The sequence below is a fragment of the Dipodomys ordii genome, unplaced genomic scaffold, assembly GCF_000151885.1.
Source record: "Dipodomys ordii isolate 6190 unplaced genomic scaffold, Dord_2.0 Scaffold55, whole genome shotgun sequence".
In the NCBI taxonomy this organism is placed as follows: domain Eukaryota; kingdom Metazoa; phylum Chordata; class Mammalia; order Rodentia; family Heteromyidae; genus Dipodomys; species Dipodomys ordii.
This window is the reverse complement of record NW_012267271.1, coordinates 6,839,461-6,859,374: the sequence shown is the minus strand read 5'-3', so window position 1 is coordinate 6,859,374 and position 19,914 is coordinate 6,839,461. Positions and strand designations below refer to the sequence as shown.

Below are 19,914 nucleotides of genomic sequence, written 5' to 3'. Positions count from 1 at the left end.
CGCTAGTCTTGAGCTGAAGAGCTGAGGGACAGAGCCCAGGCCCAGAGTTCAGGCCCCATGACTGGACCTCGTGCCCCCACCCAAAAAAAAAGATGGCAGGAGTGACCCAATGGGAGACCTATTCCCAAGACACAGCTGGTCTCAGAAGGCCAGGACACCAGCTGGGAACTGAGGAATCATGGCACATTTGGGGGTGGAGACATGATCACACACACAGCTTCAGAACCCTCTGGCCCAACACACTGCCAGCTTGACCTGGAAGCCCAAGCCACACTATGGGGAGGAACAGTCTCGGGAGACAGGACTGTTAAACTCAGCTCTGCAGTAGGCTTGGAAAGCTGACACCTCCCCAGGAGCCTGCTATCCTTGTCCTTGGGTTATAGGACTGGGTGCTGGTAGCTCAAGCTTGTGATCTTAGCTAATCAGGGTGCGGAGGTCTGAGGATCGCAGCTCTGGAAGCCAGCTGGGCAGGAAACATCTGAGATGCAACACCGTAGTCAAAGTGGTAGAGCACTAGCCTTGAATAAAAGGCTCAAGGAGGGCTGGGAAGGTGGCTCAGTGGTAGAGTGCTTGCCTAACATGCATGAAGCCCTAGGTTCAATTGCTCAGTACCACATCAGCACAAAAAGCCGGAAGTAGTGCTTGGATCAAAAAGTAGAGCACTAATAGAGCACTAGCCTGGGGGGGGGGGGGGGGGGAAGCAGCAGCTCAGGGACAGTGCCCAGGCCCTCAGTTCAAGCCCCAGGACTGGAAAAAAAAAAAAAAAAAAAAGAGCTCAGGGACAAAGCCTCACACAGTGAGTTCAAGCCCCACAACAGGTTGGAAAAGAAAACAACAGGGGCTGGGAAGGTGGCTCAGTGGTAGAGCGCTTGCCTTGCATGCTCAAGGCCCTGGGTTCGATTCCTCAGCACCACATAAGCAAAAAGAAAAAAGCCGGAAGTGGCGCTGTGGCTCAAGTGGTAGAGTGCTAGCCTTGAGCTGAAGGACAGCGCCCAGGCCCAGAGTTCAGGCCCCACAACCGGACCACCCCCCCCCAAAAAAAAGAAAACAACAACAACAACAACAAAAAACCACCATTGAGACAGGAACTTGAACTGTGTGCACAGTACTGCGGCCCCGTGGCTTAGGCCGGTGCCAGCACAGCGCGGTGCTCAGAAGCAGACCGTGACGGCCCTGGAACCCCAGGGCTCCTTCTCCCAAGAACAGAGGCAGTGCAGACTCACTTCCATAGCTCAGATCAAATGGCTTCCGGGCCTCTTCCTGTTCATTCACCCTCCGAGCAGCCAGAGCAGCCTCCTTCTCTGCCTTCTCGCCAGAGAGGTCGGGGCTGTCAGAGCCAGCGTGGGTGGCCCGCTCCAAAGCGTAGGGCGAGTGGCCGCTCCCACCGCTGCAGCCAAGACCTCCAGGCAGAGCCTCATCTGGAGACCTGCAAAGGAAAGAGGTTCTTATGAACTCATAACCCACAACAGGCTGGGAAGGAGAAAAGGAAGAACTGGAATGCACGCGGTCTGCAAATACAGCAATATTTGGGTAGTGTTCACAGGCAGACGTGTGTGGAGTTGTGCCCATAGGCACCCCTCCTCAGCACTCCCGCCTCCCAGACTGCAGAGAGGAGAGGAAGAGGGGCCCCGTGGCCGGGGCAGAGCAGCCCAGGCTTCCCTCTGCCACAAGGCTCTCAGGGCAGAACCAGTCAGCTTCTGGGGCCTGGAAAGCCAGGATGCGCACACACTCCCAGGGCCAGGAACTGTCCTGGGACTCCTCCGAGTGCTAACACCCTGAGTGTCCACGCCTGGACTTCTAAGGACTCTAAGAAGTATGACGCCATCTTCTTGGTGTGCTCTTAGGGCAGGGAGGGGCCAGGCTTGGCAGTGGACAAAGCCATTCTTTCCCCGCGTGGGCACCCAAGCACCGGCCGTCCTCCTGAAAGCCTGATTCTGAGACAAGATGCTCAGGGCCACGAGTGGCCTGATTCCCGCTGCTGCCCGTGCCTCCCGGCCACATCCAGAGGGCACAAACACAGCCACTTAAGAGAAGAGCCGGCAGGCCAAAGATATCCAGCCAGGACGCTGCCCGGCCGGCTCTGGAGCACAGGCATCAGGGGGAGTGGCCAGGGCTTGCCTGACCCCCACACAGGCAACAGCCCCTCCCGGCGTGCGCGCCCAGGGCTCCGAGAACACTCAGAGGCCAGACAGGGCTTGGGACAGCAGCCACAGGCGAGCCGCTGGGAGTGTGGGAGGTGTTGGACACTTTTAAGTTTTTGTTTATCAAGCCACAACATCAACAACAACACACCATGAGAAGCAGACAAGCGATGCAGGAGCAAGTGATGGAGACGCTCACACACAGGGGCCGGGGCGCCTGGCCTGGCGGGGTGCATGCATGGACTGGAGCTGCCGGAGCAGGACAACAGGGACCCGGGATGGTGCTCTTGTTACCTTTTGGCTTTCAAAGGCGTCCCACTCTGCTGGCTCTCAGCACGGGGGGGAGTCTCACCACCACCTGGCCTAACGGGCTTCTCCCCAAACCCTCCCGGCTCCAGCTTGCGGCTCTGTCTGTCAACCAGGGGCCTCTGGCTGGAGAAGCTCCTCTTGGCCAGCTCCTTCTTCTCACCCAAGCTGGCCCCAGGCAGGCCACTGTCCCCCTGCGAGTCAGGGTCGGCTGCATGGCCTTCTCGCCGCTCCCGGCGCTCGCTGAAGTCGCTGCTCTCGGAGGCCGTCTCCCATTCTTCGTTGGCGTGATCGGAGGAGTTCTGGTAGGACAGCTCCGGGGACCTGCGACCCCCAGGGCCGCCCTTGTCTCCAGGACAGAGCTTGGACCTGCCCGGCCACTGCCCGGCCAGGAGGTGGGGATCGTCCTCGGGTCCCCACAGGACCAGGGATTCCCGCTCTTGGCGGAGGCGCCGGAAGCGAGGGGGCTTGTCCTGGCGCGGGGGGCGACGCCTGCGGAAGGGCCGGTTCTCGGCATTTTCTGGATCGGCGCCGTGCTCATCCTGGAAGAAGGCCCTCTTGTCGTCGAGGCGGCCGTCCTCGCAGGCCCGGCCGCCGTACGTGTCTGTGTGGCGGTAGGCATCGGGGATATAGTCTCGGTCCGGGACGCGGCGGGCTCCACACGGTTCGGGGGAGCCGTACTCCTGCCAGGAGCCACCTGGGCTTCGGCTCTGCCAGTGGGGCGGCTCTTTGGAGACGAAGGCTCTGCGGCCGTACCCGCAGTTGCTCAGCCGGGGCGGGAGCGCTCGCCCGAAGGCCCGGGGGCCCCTGCTCTTGGCGTCCAGGCTGCTCTGTTCGTCGGGATACATCTTGGTGGAGCGCCAGGAGTCTTTCTTCAGGGCGCTCTCCTCCCTCTCCAGGAGCGAGGCATCGCTGCCGTTCTCCACACCCCTCTGGCGCCGGCGCTTGGGCAGCTCTTCGTACTCCGAGCCCTCGCTGTGGGTCTCGCTGGCGATCCGACGCCGGGGCTTGGCTCTGGGGCCGTCTTCGGGCTGAGGGAAGTCCTGCAGGCCCCGGCCCCGGCCGCTCCGCGGGCTGCTGCCGTAGATGCCGCGAGCCCCGAGGACCCCCCCACCACACAGGCTGCTCCCCGTTCCTCCAGCGGGCCGGCCTCGGAAGGAGAACTCCCTGAAACCCCGGCCCCGGCCCCGGGCCTGCCCTCGGCCCCCGAAGGCCTGCTCTTCGTCGATGAAGATCCAGTTGTTTCTCTTTGGTGGGGGAAGCTCGCTGGGCTCTCTCAAGGCCCTGGTCTCCCGGGCTGTCTCAAGCTTTTCATCCTCCTCGTACTTGCTGGCCTCGGGGCCCAGGCCTCCATGGCCAGCGGCCTTATCCTCCAGGGCAGAGGGGGAGGTGTTGGCCAGCGCCGGGTCGTTCTCCTCGTCCTCGTCCTCTGGGGCCTTGGGACCTGGCTCCTTGGCGGTGGCCAAGCGTGCGCTCTCCTCGCTCAGCCCCTGCCTAACCTTCTCTAGCTCCTTCTCCTTCTCCTCCACCTTGAGGGCTTTGAGGACTGGCTTCTTGATGGGCCCCGACCTCCGGGTCCGGCCGGGCTGCTCCTGGTGCTGGCTGCGGGAGCCCCGGGGCTCGGGGATCCACCCTGCCTCAGGGGCCGGCTGTTTGTCAGGGCTCCCTTCCTGATCCCAGGAGACGTGACAAGCTCGCTCCTCCCGGGGCACCTCCTGCTCCGCACCGTCGGCTGTGTCAGCGGCCTTTGGCTGATGGCCAACGTCCCAACTGCTATACTCTGGCTTTTTCTCAGCCGGGACAAAGTCAGGCTCCAATGGGGGACACCTGAGGCTTGGGGTGTGACCCGCAGGAGCACCCGCCTCCTGAATATTCTCTTGGGGTGGAAATGAAAGCTCCTGGCCTATCCTTTGAGAAGAAAGACAGCTGTCAAAGTCTGCTTGGGCCTTCTTGTCAAAAGCACTCAAGTACTCCTCCCCTCTCTCCTCAAAGAGATCGCGCTGGGCACTTATGCCCCCTGACCTTCCGGGGGGGGCACAGTAAGAGCTTTCATTCCTGAAAAGGAACCAGAAAAATCAGTCAATGTGATTGGAGCTTGGTTCCTGGTTTCCACGCCAAACACAGAGCTTAGTGGTAAAAAGAAAAAAATGTTTTTAAAAAAGAAAGGAAAACACAAGCGAACATTTATTTGCTCTATCTTTAAACGCGTTGCTGGGTAGCCCTGTAGTCCGTGCGCTGGCGAAGGCGGCGGCTGTGGGGAGAGACGGAGAGGAGCTGGCGGTCCCCTGGCGCGATGAACAAGCTGGAGCCGTGGCTTGTCCGGGGTCGGGACAGCTGACGTCCACAGGAAGCCCCACCGTCAGCAAGAGCATCCAAGCACACCTCGCACACGCCTCCCCGCCTCCCCGCACAGGCACCTCCCGGGCGGCAGGGCCTCCTTTGGGAGCCCGAGAGGCAGCCTACGGCGCGGGCCAGTAGGACGGAGCGGCATCTCACCTGACATGGAGGTCCACAGCCAGGGAGTCGGTGGGCTTCGGGTGGGGGAGCGCATAGCCCTTGCTCTGCAGCGCCATGTAGCCCTCTGGGCTCCACACGGGGGCCGGATCAATGGCGGCCACTTTGCGTTCTTGGAGCGGAGGCACGCAGCTTTGATCTTCAGAGCGGCAGCCAGTCCCGGTGAGGGAATCCGGGGGCAGCAGGGGCTTCATCAGTCCTAAAGAAAGCCAAAGATCAATCCCATCTGCTCCCGCAAGAGCCACACCTCAGCCTCCGGCTCACAGCAGACACAGCTCCCCCACAGCAGCCAACGCTTCAATATCTAGAGCCTCCCTCCTCTGTTCTGACAAAGGGCTGCTGGTGCACACGCATGCAGCAGGAGCATCCTGAGCCCCAGAAGCCAGTCTGGTTCCCAAAGCAGCAAGGAAACTGGAGATTCTAGAGCAGGGGGGCTGGCTGATGAACAGGAAATGGGTGTGCTGACCGAGCTGCCTGGTTCAGACTTAGTCCAGAGGCACCCCTGACCTTTAACCCTGTCGGACAGAAGGTATGACATCCTCCTACCCTTACTGGAACATACACTCAGCAAGCACTCCACATGTTGGATGGGGAACTCTGCTGGGGGGGTAGGGGGGACGGGGCGGGGTGGGGGGCGCCTAAGCGTGTGAACGAAATCTGGTCCTGGCCACGCTTCTCCTCAGAGCCTCTGCACTCCCTAATGTCAGCTTTGGTGCACAGCTAAGGGAGTGGAGAGAAGGCGCTGCACCAGGCTGACACTGGCCTGGCCCCTAGCAGTCAGCAGATAAGGCGTGAAGTCTTCTCTGGGGGCCTGAGACCCAGTACAGGTCAAGCATTTACCATGAGGCCTGAACACCGGCAGATGGTGTGTGCGGGACCCTTACTACCTGAAACACTTTCCTGCCACAAAAAAGTCCTGGCAGAATCTGTTAAGCGTTTGGCTTGCAGAGCTGAGTCTCTAAACAGGTCCCCTCACCGAACTGAAACTTAAAAAGCCACTGGCCAGTTAGAAAAAAAAAAAAAAAACACAGTGTGAGTCCTAGAAAGAAAGGATTTAAAAATGAGAAAGATAATTAGGGAAGAAGTTCAGTGGTGTAATCCCAGAAACAAGCAACTGTGCAATACCAGGAAGTATAAGCACACAGGGGAGGTGGGGAGATAACGGAGAGAAGACGTGTGAACAAATGCAGTCATTAGACTCAATGTGCATTATGTAAAATTGAACTGTGTAACCTGAGAGTAGGGTCAGAGAGGAAAGTGATGAAAACAGTGACACTGATCAAGCTGTATTGTACTGATAACCTGACGCATGAAATCATAACCTTTGTACAACTACTTAAAAAAATGCGACATAAACGACACAAGAACAATAATAAAGAATGAGGAAGAATTTGTGTGAGAATAGCTGGTGGGCTGGGAATGTGGCTTAGTGGTACAGTGCATGCCTTGCATGTATGAAGCCCTGGGTTCGATTCCTCGGTACCAAGATAGAACTGGCATTGTGGCTCAAATGGTACAATACCTTGAGCAAAAGAAACTCAGGGACAGTGGCCAGGCCCAGAGTTCCAGCCCCAGGACTATCACCCCCCCCCAAAAAAAATAAAAAAATAGCTGGCTAAGAACTACATTTGACATGACAAGTATTTGAAGAGAATTTCCCAGAAATTCTTTACATTGAATTGTAGAGTTCTATGCAGAGCAAAACACAGATGGACTCACTTGTAGCCCTAGCAAATCTCAAGTGAATCCAACCGTCAGCAGCCAGAGGGTACCCATCCTTCAAGGTGCTGGAACGAACCAACACGAGCCCAGAGGGAAGAACAGCATAGGGAAGGCAACACGCGCAAAACCCCAAAAGACAACAAAAACTCAAAAAAAGGCAGGGAAGCCTAGCACCGGTGGCTTGCAACCTGTAATCCTAGCTACTCAGGAGACTGAGATATGAGGGCCACAGTTCAAAGCCAGCCCCAGCCTAGGCAAGGAAAGTCTGTGAGACTCTTATCTCCAATTAACCACCAGAAAACTAGAAGTTGGTGCTGTGGCTCAAGAGTTAAGAGCACTTGCCTTGAGCTGAAGAGCTCAGGGACAGCGCCCAGGTCCTGAGGTCAAGCCTACGACCAACAACAACAAAAAAGGCAGGAAATGCCAGGTATGGTGGTGCATGCCTCTAATCCTTTCCATGAAGCCAGAGATTGGGGAGGAGGGAAGAGGATCAACAACACAAAATGAGATAGTAAAGGGCTGGGAAGGTGGCTCAGTGGTAAAGTGCTTGCCTTGCATGCAGGAAGCCCTGGGTTCGATTCCTCAGCACCACATAAGCAAAAAAAAGCCAGAAGTGGTGCTGTGGCTCAAATGGTAGGATGCTAACCCTGAGCTGAAGAGCTGAGGGACAGCGCCCAGGCCCAGAGTTCAGGCCCCATGATGGACAAAAAAGTAAAGATAGTAAGAAAAATCTACATATAGTCCAGTAAACCTAAACATTAATTAAAACCATATACCAAGACAGATGCTCTAAGATGCAGGGCTCAGAGCTGACAGCAGGGCAGAGGTATCAAGAAAACTGCAGTGACTTTGTGACGGCTGGGCGGAGAGGGTAATGCACAAATGATGGGACTGAGAACAAGCAGCACCACTCCTCACCACAGGCCTCTAGACACAGGAAGCAGAAACGACTTACAAGGAATGTGAGAAATCCAATCACTGCGTGTGGCTGAGCTACCTGCACCCACCCCAGCTCTCCCAGTGGACAACTTTTAACACACCTCTGATCAAGGTGTGAAAAATACCAGTGGTTTGGCTATTTGTCCATACAAGTAACAGCACAGTAACAGCTAAACCAAATCGTGTGTTGGGGGGGGGGGGGGGGGGGAGAAGCACTCAATAACCTGCGAAGGAGTGTCCATCAGTCTGGACGAGGACTTAACAAATGGCCACCTGCAAAATTTAACCTGCTGTGTATTTTCCGCCCGCTATGTTTTTTTATAGTGTCATTAACAATCACACGCACTTACTGTTGTCCATGGCTGTGGTTATCCTACAGCAGCAAACCATGAGTGAGCAAATGCTCATCTCATACAATTAGGACACAGTAACTTAAAAGGAAGCCAGAGAAACTAACTAAAACCCAACTAAGACAAAGTAATGAAGAAAAAAAAATAATAAACTGCATTAAACTTATCAGGGAGAAAAGGAAAGAAATACAAAGAAGTCAGACTGGAACAAGGGCAGGTAGCACAACAGAGGCATGAGTTAGCCCGAGCCACAGCCATTGTGACAGGGCCCCGCCTAGTAACAGCTTCCAGTCTGCAGGTCTGGCCTCCAAGCCTGGGTTCCAACAATGCGTGCCTTTACCATGCAGACCTCAGACCGGTCATGCAAATGGACTTGGGGCGGCCTCATCTTTTTTTTTTTTTTTTTGTCGGTCGTGGGGCCTGAACTCTGGGCCTGGGCGCTGTCCCTCAGCTCTTCAGCTCAAGGCGAGCGCTCTACCACATGAGCCACAGCGCCACTTCTGGTTTTCTGGTGGTTTATCGGAGATAGGAGTCTCAAGGTCTTTCCTGCCCAGGCTGGCTTTGAACCGGGATCCTCAGATCTCAGCCTCCTGAGTAGCTAGGATTACAGGCGTGAGCCACCAGTGCCCGGCTTGCGGCGGCCTCATTTTGAAGGTGGCTCTCATGGCCTCTGGTACTCACCTGAAGGATGGAGGGCTGACGGGTAGAAGTCCACGGGGGTTCGGGCAGGTGTGATGCGGGGGTCCATGTAGGGGGGCATCATCATCCACCGTGGGTCGAAGCCCAGCATCTGGGGGTGGTGTGGGTAGAAGGTGCGTTGCGGGTGGGAAGGCGGAGGGTACACGGGCTGCCAGTGCTGCATCTTGTACAGCTGCTCCTAAGGGAGGAAGAGGACCTGGTCAGGTGACCAGGGAGGAGGCGCCACACACATTCCCAGCCCCACAGCAGGCCACACCAAAAGCCCCCAACAGAAGAACAAGGAGACAATGCCAGGTCGCGCTTTCAGGGTACCCCAGGCATGTGGACAATCCTGCAGGGGCTGAGGTAGTCCAGGCTTCCATTTGGATCAGGATGGGCTCCGGGACCTGACTGAGCGGTCAAACACCTCCGAGGAGCCCTTCTCTCCCGGCAGCACCCACCTCCCCTCCATCTTGTCTTCCTCCACTGCTTCATCAGAGCATTGCTTCTGCCACACCAGTCATGTCCTCCAAACTTCCCAAGAATCTTCATCCTGCCTCACTCACGCCAACAGCCTGATCCTACATGGCTTCCCATGACCGCCAGGGCCCTGTGAGAGGGTCCTGGCCTGGTGTGCTTCCCTGGCTCCACTCTTTGCCACTACATCCCTCTGCTCTCCACTCCTGCAGGCCCACACCAGGCTGCAGAGCATGCTGGGCATGTTTGGAAAGGTCTTCTCCCACTCCCCATCACTAACTGCCTGGGTTAAACATACTCCATTAGGAAGCCACACACCCCATCCCTGCAAGCCCAGTCCCACGAGTTGCTGGCGCTTCTCACAATGGCACTGAATTCCTGGCACCTGGGTACACGGAATGTGGTATGTGATGGATGCACTGTTCAAAACCAAGGCCCTGCCTCCCTCTCAACAAGGACCCATGAGCCGAGGACGACCTCCCAAAGGTGGGCAGCACAATACCACCACCAGCCTCCCCCACCACCACCCCCGCCGCCACAGCCAGCAGGAAAGGGAGCCCGTGGTCCATCCTGGCTGGGGCCCCAGGGTGCTGCTGCCAGTGCTCAGCCACATCAGCTGCGAGGGGCCTTGAGGGCAACGCACCTCCTGTCTAGACCTCAGGCCCCAACAGGGCCTGCTGCCATCATCCACGCTCTGTTCTGCAGCAAGGACACACCCACCCCTGCCTCCCAGGGCCTGAAAGAGCTGCCACAGGCCACACGGACTCCCACTCAAGTGGTGCCTGCTCATACCACACAATCAACACAGCCTCTCAAGTGCCTCCTAGGCCCAAAGCACAGACGCTGGGTAAAGGTCTTACTGGAGACGGAAGGAGACCTGGGGAACGGGCACTCGATCTTGGCATCCCACCTGCAGGTAGGCCCTCACTCAACATCGCCTGCTGCCACCGTTACCACCGAAGTGCACCTCGTGTGACACTGCTCCCTTTCCTACTGCTCCAGGACTGCGCCTGGCACTGGCACAGGCCAGGCGGGGGCTGGAGGAATTCTAGCTGCCGCCACTCCATCTTCTCAGGACAAAAAGCACGCTGCATGCAGCACCCCAGTGCTCAGAGTGATCTCAGGGACGCTGCCACCCTGGAGCCAGCACCTCCCTCCCTGGTTCACGCAGAAGGAATATGGGCTTAACGGGCTTTGCCAACCCATCCACAGCCACACAGGGCTAGGCGGGAACCCCCAATCCCCAGGCCTCGCAGATACCCGCTAGCGCCTGGGCCTCTTAAGGAATGTTAGAGGCGCATGCTCTGAACAAAGAGCATGCATGCGGCGCTCCTTAGCAGTGATCGAATTGTGGCTAGTGACGGGGCAGGGGTGACTTGACCTCCACACGGTCCACATGGGTGGGTCAGGACATAGAAGGGTCCTAGGATTGGAAAGGGATCAGGGTATGGGCCTGGCAGATTGCAGGGCAGTGCCAGGTGCTCATAACAGCCTCTAAGCATCTTGTATCACCTGCTTACCTGCTGCTGCTGCTGCTGCTGGCGCTGAAAGCGTGGGGGAAGGGACTTCTGATATTTGCTGAACTCCTGGGCAGGAGACCCGGCCTCCCTGGACTCCTCCTCACTGCTGCTGCTCTGAGCTGCTGCTGGGGAAATCGTGGGTACCTCTTCGGGGAACGTAGGGATGGCTTCCTGGGCAGGGAATTCTGGGGAACCTAGAGAAGGAATGCCATAGCACACTTACAAGAGCTTGACCGAGGGGCTGGGAAGGTAGCTCAGCGGTAGAGTGCGTGCCTTGCAAGCATGAGGCCCTGGGTTCGATTCCTCAGCACCACATAAACAGAAAAAGCCGGAAGTGGCTCCAGTGGTAGAGTGCTAGCCTTGAGCTGAAGAGCTGAGGGATAGCGCCCAGACCCAGAGTTCAGGCCCCATGACCGGCAAAAAAAAAAAGAGCTTGGCCGACTACTGGCGAATACCAGTGCTTTTCTTTTCCTTGCTGTATCACTCCGCAGTGGGGACACATGCACTGCCCGACCCAGTGCCTGCCTAAGCACTCCTCAGACATCCACAGACCCCCACTGCCGACTCCCCACAAACCCCACTGCCGACAGATGGATGTAAGTGGTCCCGGAGAGTGACAAAGATGGGACATGAGCTGGGGGTCAAGAGAGAAGCCATGAACCCAGCAATAGCCGCGTATCCACTATGAGACAGCAGCAAACACCGCACACCCCCAGCTGTGGGACTGGGTTCATTCTGAGCCTCCTTTCCCCAACCCCACGCCCTGTGTGTGACTCCCCTCATTCTGAGCCTCTGTTGCCCATTCCATTCTCGACCACAGGGATTTCCTGAGTGCTAAGATGCTCCACAGAATGTACTAGAAATAGCCTGACACATAAAATGTTCAAGGCAGTTTCTCCACCTTCACCTCCCTCTCAGGCACTGAGACCAGCCCACCTCCTTTCAGACTTGGATGAACAGCAGAAGAAAAACAGTAGCTAGAATTACAGGCATGAGCCACCGGCGCCCAGCACTTTTTACCATTTTTGGTGATGGAGTCTTGTGGACTTTTCTGCGAGAATGGGTCTCACTCAGACTGTGATTGTCCAGATCTCAGGCTCCTAAGTAGCTCTTATTATGTGTGTAAGCCACTGTGGTCTGGTGGAGCCCATGTCTTTATGAAGACCTGTGAGGCAGAGACCCCCAGTGGCTCACTCCTATAATCCTAGCTGCTCAGAAGGATGAGATCTGAAGATTCTGGTTTAGAGTCAAACTGGGCAGGAAAGTTTATGAGACGCCAATAAGTTCCAATTAACCAGCAAATAGCTGGAAGTAGAGCTGTGGTTCAAGTGGCAGAGCACTAGCCTTGAGCAAAAAAAGCTCAGGGATCACCGGGTGCTAGTGGCTCATGCCTATAGTCCTAGCTACTGAGATCAGAGGATCGTGGTTCAAAGCCAAGCCCAGGCAGAAAAGTCCATGAGACTCTTACCTCCAATAAACCACCAGAAAAGTGGAAGTGGTGCTGTGACTCACGTGGTAGAGCACTAGCCTCTTGAGCTGAAGAGCTGAGGGACAGCGCCCAGGCCCAGGGTTCAGGCGCCATAACTGACCAAAAAAAAAGCTCAGGGATATAGCCCAGGCCCTACGTTCAAGCCCCAGGACCAATACCAAAAAGCAAAAAGTGAAAAGACCTTTCAGTGTGGTAATGATTACAACAAGATGCATAAAGTGGGGCTGGGAAGGTGGCTCAGTGGTAGAGCGCTTGCCTTGCATGTGTAAGGCCCTGGGTCCAATTCCTCAGCACCACATAAGCAAAAAGAAAAAAGCCAGAAGTGGCACTGTGGATCAAGTGGTAGAGTGCTAGCCTTGAGCTGAAGAGCTGAGGGACAGTGCCCAGGCCCAGAGTTCAGGCCCCATGACCGAACCCCCCCCCCCAAAAAAAAAATGCAGCGTGCTTCTCATACAGCACACAGGCCTTCGGCACTAGCAGCATAAATAGGTTAAAAAGCTGACCCAGGCCTAGCAACCGTGCTTCCCAACACAATGTGGTTTTAGCCACAGGACAGCAGAGCACGAGACATGCCGGTAACACAGAAGAGGGGACCGTATCAGGCCAGGGCCTGGCTCATACCTCTGCGGACAGCAGGGCCATTCTCTTGTGAGGAGGCCTTCTCGGTGATGGGAGAGGGGGAGACTTCCTTCTCCACCTGCTTCTGTGCCTCACTGGCCTTCTGGGCCTGCCTGCATTTCTGGTCCAGCTGTTTGAGCTTGGCGGCACAGGCGGCCAGCCTCTCCTCCCGGGCCCGGCGTTCCTCCTCCTCTCGGCGCTTCCGAGCTCTCTCCACTGCCTCCGACATCTCGGACTGGATGAACTTCTGCCTCGGGGGCGGCTTGTCCTCCTTATCCTCAGCGGACTGCTGTCGGAACACACTGCTCGCAGGCTTCTGCCGAGGGAGCAGAGGAGAGGCTGTGGCCAGTGAGACCAGGACAAGGGGTGGCACAGACCTGGGGCAGGCAGGTCTGGTGCTTTTGAGATTTGGCTCTCTATGTAGCTCAGGCTGGCCTGAGTTCACGATCCTCCTAACCAAGCTTTTCCCAGAGGGCTCGGACAGCAGGGGTCACCACCACACCCAGCATCTGCATTTGCACTTTCCTCTGTCCTTGACTGTATCTGGAATGTGGTTTGGACTCATGCCAACTTTCCACACCTAATATATGTTTATAATGTGGCCAAGAAAAGGAAGCCCAGGACCAGGTCGGTGCAGATGAATAGCACACCCCAACAGTTATGAGCACAGCTCCGCCCCATGGCTGGGGCCTCAAAGGAGCCACAAACCCAATTACAAAGGGCCACAAGAAGACGGACCTTTCCTGTCAGGACAGCTTCAGAGCCAGGCACTGGTGGCTCACGCCTGTAATCCTAATCTCAGGAGGCTAAGATCTGAAGGTTGCTGTTTGAAGCCAGCATGGGCAAGAAAGTTTATGAGGCTCTTATCTCCTATTAACTACCAAAAGACTGAAAGTGGAGCTGTGGCTGAAGTGATAGAGTGCTAGCCTTGAGCAAAGAAAGCTCAGGAACTGTGCCCAGGCTCTGAGTTCAAGCAGCCCCAGGACACGCGCACACGCACGCACGCATGCACACGAACGCACACAAACACACGCACACACAAAGGGGAAACAAAGTGGCTTCAGACTGGTCTTTGCATGACCATGAGAAAGCACGGGGAATAGCACCATTGGATATTGTTATCCACTTCCAAGTTTCTAACTGGTTGCCAGGTATGGGATATGCCACGTGCCAAAAAGACAGTGAAAAAACCTGTCAGCACTGTGCTGATGGCTAGGTGAGGCAGGTACAGATAGGGCAGGCAGGGCCACCAGGGCCCCGTCGACACCCCATGCCTACTAACACAATGGATCTGCTCACTAACGCAGTGGCCGCTGCTGTTCACTAACACAGCGGATTTGATCACTGATGCAGTGGCCACCGCTGACCAGTAACACAGGGGGCTTGGAGGAACAGGCACACGAGGGTGGGGTAAGGACAGGACAGCAGTACCAGTGACGCAGCCAGGCACTGAATCCCCCAACCCAGGGGCCACAGTACCTGGTAATCAGGGCCCGATGCCCAGCCGTGAACCTTTCTGGATGGGGGCTGAGGCTCTGGTCCCTTCCGGGGCACACGGGCTGCTCCCACAGCTTCACCCCAGTCCTTCCCTTCCTCTTGAGTACGCTTGGCATCCGTGCTGTCTGCAGAGCTCATCGACAGCTGCCGCTGCCTTCTCGGATCCCAGCTGTTCCTAGGACGAGCCGCAGTCAGTGTTAGGTTGTTTCGACCACAAAGGCGTGTCCCCAGTCCCTGGGCTCTGGAGCCACACTTCCACCCCCAGCACACCAGAACACAATGTCAGCAGTGGCACTATCGACCCATCAACGTCCCCCCAACCCCACCCTCCAGAGCAGGAAACTGAGTCTCAGAGAGGTGAGGGGAGCAGTTCTTGCAAGGATTCCTCAACAGACTCGAGCCAGAGCTCAAGCCACAGCCCCATCCTGGGCCTGGGAGGGTAGGTGCTTGCCAAGAGGCCCACCAAGGCCACCCTGGCAAAGCACAGAAGAGGAGACGCCCTTACAGGGCTGTCGCCAAATACAGATGCACACATGCAGGTACCAGTGCAGCCAGAGTCAGAGAGGAGTGGGCTGACACCCCTGAGACAGGCAGAGGGAGTAAGAGGCAGGGGGCAGAGAGGAAGAACAAGAACGCCAGCGGCCTCTGCCTGCACTGGGGAGACATGGAGACCGCTAAAGGCTAGGGCCCATCAGAAAAGACCTGTGAGCTCAGAAGACTGGGCCAGGAGTGACAGAGGAAAAGACAGACCAAGACGGCCCATCTCGAGGCTGCAGACCATCAAGAAAAGGAGGGGTGGAGCCAGGAAGGCCAAGCATAAGTGCTGAGGTGAAAAAGACACCTAAGGGAATTGATAGTGTGGGGCTCCCATGGCTCATGCTTGTCATCCTAGCTACTCAGGAGGCTGGGATCTGAGGACCACTGTTCAAAGTCAGAATGGGCAGGAAAATTCGTTAGACTCTTAACTACAGTTAAACATCAGAAAACCATAAGTGGTGCTGTGGCTCAAGTGGTAGAGCCCTCACTAGCTTTGAGCTGAAGAGCTTAGGGACAGCGCCCAGGCCCACAGTTCAAGCTCCACGACTGACCAAAAAAAAGGGGGGGGGGGGAGCCAGATACTGAGCAGCTCAGGGACCATGGATAAAGGGCAGGTGTGGGGAGGAGACTATGTGAGGGCTGAGAACCCCAGCATCACTGATCATAGCCCATGAGTGCCTCCTTTAGTCCACTCGGGCTGAGACAGGAACAGAGACAGGACAGCCTGCCATACTCCTGGTCCCGTCAGGACCTTTGCTTTTGATTTCAATTCTGGTCACATCTCCTTCCAAAGACAGCACCAATACAGCATCCCTGTCTCAAATGCACCCAAAGCTTCAAGTCAGACCAGAAGCCTCCGTGAGTTCCTCTATTTCATCAGAGAGTAGAAAATGGTCCCCACTTCCCCCAGGAGAGGGGCGATGGTGTCAGGGGCTTTGGAGCAGAGATAGAGTAAGACGGAAACAACTTGCAGCCCCTCTCTATAAACATGCAATTATCCAGGAGAAAACTAGGATCCGTCACAGAGCATAATTGCACAACAGCAAACAGCAATCCCGTTGGAGAAGCATGTGAGCAATGTGCGCAGGACAGGAGGCCCCCGGCAGGACCACAACCAGGAACAGAGAAAAACGTGTCCTGCCCATACCACCCAGCCCTCCCAACAACAAAGAGGGGGGCCACTGAGCCAGCATGGGTAATCGGGGTGCACTGCCCCCACTTCTGCACTTCCTCCATGTGCTTCCAACGTCTACAACTCTGAAAGAACTCGAATTACAGAAGCTGGGCCACGTGTGGCTTCCTAAGCCACTTAGCCACTCAGCCTTCCTGGGCATGACGCCTAAGCACCCACACACCATGGGTTGGAGATGCCTTCTGCATACATTTGAGAAATATAAGCCAAAAGTGGGGGCGTCCAGGAAGTGGCGCTGTGGCTCAAGTGGTAGAGCACTCGCCTTGAGCTGAAGAGCTGAGGACAGTGCCCAGGCCCAGAGTTCAAGCCCACACCAAAAAACAAACAAACAAAAATAGGGACATCCAGCATCACACCCTGCACAGGACCCGGGGTCAAGTCAGACACAAAGTCTGGCTCCCGCCCCTGTCCCTGCCCAGCTGCTAGGAAAACCACCAGCAATACAGCCCGGTGATGGGCACATGGCAGCTACTAGCATGGAGGCTGACATGGTGACAGGGAGCCAGGCTGCCTTACCACGTGGGCCGGCCGTCCTTCACAGCATCCTCCTCCTCTTCATCATCACTGAACTTCAGTTTCTCGGAGTAGTCCACTTCTTCATGGAGGCCTGTAACAGCAAGAGGATCAAGGAAGGAGGAGGAAAAGTGAAATTCCACATCCAGTGCCTAGCAGGCCTGCAGGGGCAGGAAGGGCAGCTCCCCGCCCAGTAGAAAGAGCGACACAGCTTCCCAGAGGTAAGCTTTCAATCTCTGCAAGGTATTTCACAAACAGATTCCAAGGCACAGGAGAATGAACAAGTCGGGTAGGAAACACAGTCGAAACTTGCAACACACATTCCTTAGAGGGTAATTCCTACATCCTCCTCATGTCCAGGCACTGCAGCCCTAAGCAGCTCAGGTGGCATAAAGTGTCCATCAACTGATCATGAAGCACAGTAAAGAGCCAGGCAACAGAATATTATTTGGGCATATAAAATATTGGATGTGGGTACATATTGTAGCATATGTATCTTTCTTGGAAAGGCTCATGTTAAATGAAAGACACGTCTTGACAAACCACATGCTACATGACTCCATGTATGTGACCTGTCCAGGATATGAAGATCAAAAAAGATTTGCAACTGTCAGGGAAACAGGGGCCATGGGCTGGGAAAGCCTGTTAACAGGACACAGACTCATTCCAGACGATGGAAGTTCTCCAGCAGTGGACAATGCTGTGGCTGTAACTTATAAATACAGGGGGAAAAGGAACTGAACTTTAAAGTTACAACTCAATTTTTTATTTTTTTTTGTCAGTACTAGGGCTTGAACACAGGGTCTTGAGGCTCCCAGTTAGCATTTTCACTCTACCACTTGAGCCAACACATAGCTCCATGTCTGGCTTCTTGCTAGTTAATGGGAAATGATGGATTTGTCTGCCTGGGCTGAAGCCAAACCAAGATTCTCAGACCTCAGCCTCCTTTACATGCATGAGCAACTGGAACCTGGCTGAGCTGAACTGAAGACATCCAAGGGGTGAATTGGATACTTTAAAATGTTTAGTGAGGGACTGGGAAGGTGGCTCAGTGGCAGAGTGCTTGCCTTGAATGCATGAGGTGCTGGGTTCGATTCCTTGGTACCACATAAGCAGAAAAAGCCGGAAGTGGCACTGTGGCTCAAGTGGTAGAGCCCTAGCTTTGAGATGAAGAGCTGAGGGACAGTGCCCAGGCCCAGAGTTCAGGTCCCACAACCGACCAAAAAAAAAAAAAAAGTGTAACAAAAGCCATCCAATGACAAAACATGTAAGTGGCGAAAAGGGGTATTCTACCAACCACACATTGGCTACCAACAACCACTCTCCATACCAACACAAAACAAAGATAGAGGGAGAGTTGCACCAGCCACCTCAGGTGGAATGTAACAGCACAGGGAGACAGCAAAAGGAACACAGGTTTTCAACTGCACCTGAGATAGTCCCCAAGAGACCACATCCAGCTCACAAAACAAATCTCACTAAGCTACAGAGAACTAAAACTATATGAAATATAATCCCTGACTATCATAGAATTAGGTTAGAAACCTTACATGACCCAACAAGAGACTATCTCAGCAGACTCTACAGACACCAAAAAGAAGTGAGCAAGAACACCCAGGCCACGTTAAAACCCCATTAACCAACCAAAAAAAAAAAAAAAAAACCTGACACAAAAGACACAATAATTAAAGGAAATGTTTGCAGAGTCTAACTTTCACTGGTGAATTTTGTTTTCCCCTTTGTCAGTCATGGGGCTTGAACTCTGGGCCTGGGCACTGTCCCTGAGCTCTTAAGCTCAAGGCTAGTGTTCTGCCACTTGAGCCATAGCGCCACTTCCAGTTTGCTAGTAGTTCATTGGAGATAAGTCTTACAGACTTTCTGGTCCAGTCTGGCTTTGATCCACAATCCTCAGATCTCAGCCTCCTGAGTAACTAGGATTGCAGGCATGAGCCACCGATGCCCGGCTTCACTGCCAAATTTATTTATTACTTATTAATTTATTTTGTCAGTCATGGGCTTGAACTCTAGGCCTGGGTGCTGTCCCTCAGCCCTTCCGCTCAAGGCAAGAGCTCTACCACTTGAGCCAGAGAACTTTAAAACTGCCTCTCACAAATACCTGCCACAGTAAATCAAGAGAAAAAGGTATACACTGAGAAAGAAGATGCAAAACTGTACTTATTTCTAAGGACATGAGTGTCTACAACAGAGTCAAACTAGCAAACGAGACAATCCATAATCAGCACACAGAAACCAAACTCCAATGACAGTAATATCTGAACACAAAATATATGGAAATAACAACAGTAATTAATAACAATAATATACTGTTACAAACTTTTTGGGGGGGCTGGTCGTGGGGCTTGGGCACTATCCCTCAGCTCTTCAGCTCAAAGCTGGTGCTGCTCTACCACTTAGGCCACAGCACCACTTCTGGTTTTCTGGTGGTTAATTAGAGAGTAAGAGTCTCATGGACGTCTCTCCTGCCCGGGCTGGCTTTGAACCACGATCCTCAGATCTCAGCCTCCTGAGTAGCTAGGATTATAGGCGTGAGCCACCAGCGCCCGGCTAAACTATACTTTTTTTTTTTTTTTTGGTCAGTCGTGGGGACTGATCTCTGGGCCTGGGCACTGTCCCTCAGCTCTTCAGCATAAGGCCAGTACTCTACCACTTGAGCCAAAGCACCACTTCCGGCTTTTTCTGCTTATGTGGTACTTAGGAATAGAACCCAGGGCCTCATACATGCAAGGCAAGCACTCTACCACTAAGCCATCTTCCCAGACCCAAAACTTTATTTTTGAGGAGAGAGAGTCTTATTCTAGTGAGCAGGCCAGCCTCAAATGCCCAGGCTCACTCCTCTGCCCCAGCAGAAGCATGCTCACCACCATTCCTGCCCCTTTTTTGGTGACAGTGCTGAGACTGAACCCCAGGGCCTCAGCATGCTAAAACTAAGCATATCCTCTCTCTGGTGACTACAAAGAACAGAAGCCACATAGCAGACACAACCGAGGGACTCCGACTCCCAGGAGAAAGACTGGAGGTTCAAATCCAGGCACCATTTGTTCTTACACAGCCGCCACACACCCATGCTCTGCAGATTTGCTGTAAAACCCGACAGGTTGAGGGACTGGGAAGGTGGCTCAGTGGTAGAGCACTTGCTTTGCATGCCTGAGGCCCTGGGTTCGATTCCTCAGCAAAAAGAAAAAAAGCCAGAAGTGGCGCTGTGGCTCAAGTGGTAGAGCGCTAGCCTTGAGCTGAAGAGCTGAGTGTGCGCAGGACAGGAGGCCCCCGGCAGGACCACAACCAGGAACAGAGAAAAACCTGTCCTGCCATACCACCCAGCCCTCCCAACAACAAAGAGGGGGGCCACTGAGCCAGCATGGGTAATCGGGGTGCACTGCCCCCACTTCTGCACTTCCTCCAT

At 54.8% G+C, this 19,914-nt stretch overlaps 1 protein-coding gene across 6 annotated transcripts in view; it reads right to left on the bottom strand.

The window, feature by feature from the left end:
* The window catches only part of Prrc2b (proline-rich coiled-coil 2B), a 52,331-nt gene that overhangs the window by 15,746 nt on the left and 16,671 nt on the right, over window positions 1-19,914 (bottom strand). For 5 of the 6 annotated variants that reach the window (XM_013021372.1, XM_013021375.1, XM_013021374.1 and 2 more), the window contains exons 9-16: window positions 16,497-16,587; window positions 14,234-14,426; window positions 12,758-13,070; window positions 10,648-10,841; window positions 8,654-8,849; window positions 4,944-5,160; window positions 2,436-4,502; window positions 1,224-1,426 (exon numbers count right to left, since the gene is read on the bottom strand). In XM_013021372.1, the coding sequence (XP_012876826.1) occupies window positions 1,224-1,426; window positions 2,436-4,502; window positions 4,944-5,160; window positions 8,654-8,849; window positions 10,648-10,841; window positions 12,758-13,070; window positions 14,234-14,426; window positions 16,497-16,587 (3,474 nt within the window). The remainder of the gene's footprint in view (window positions 1-1,223; window positions 1,427-2,435; window positions 4,503-4,943; window positions 5,161-8,653; window positions 8,850-10,647; window positions 10,842-12,757; window positions 13,071-14,233; window positions 14,427-16,496; window positions 16,588-19,914) is intronic. The other variant, XM_013021378.1, reaches the window with a different exon arrangement.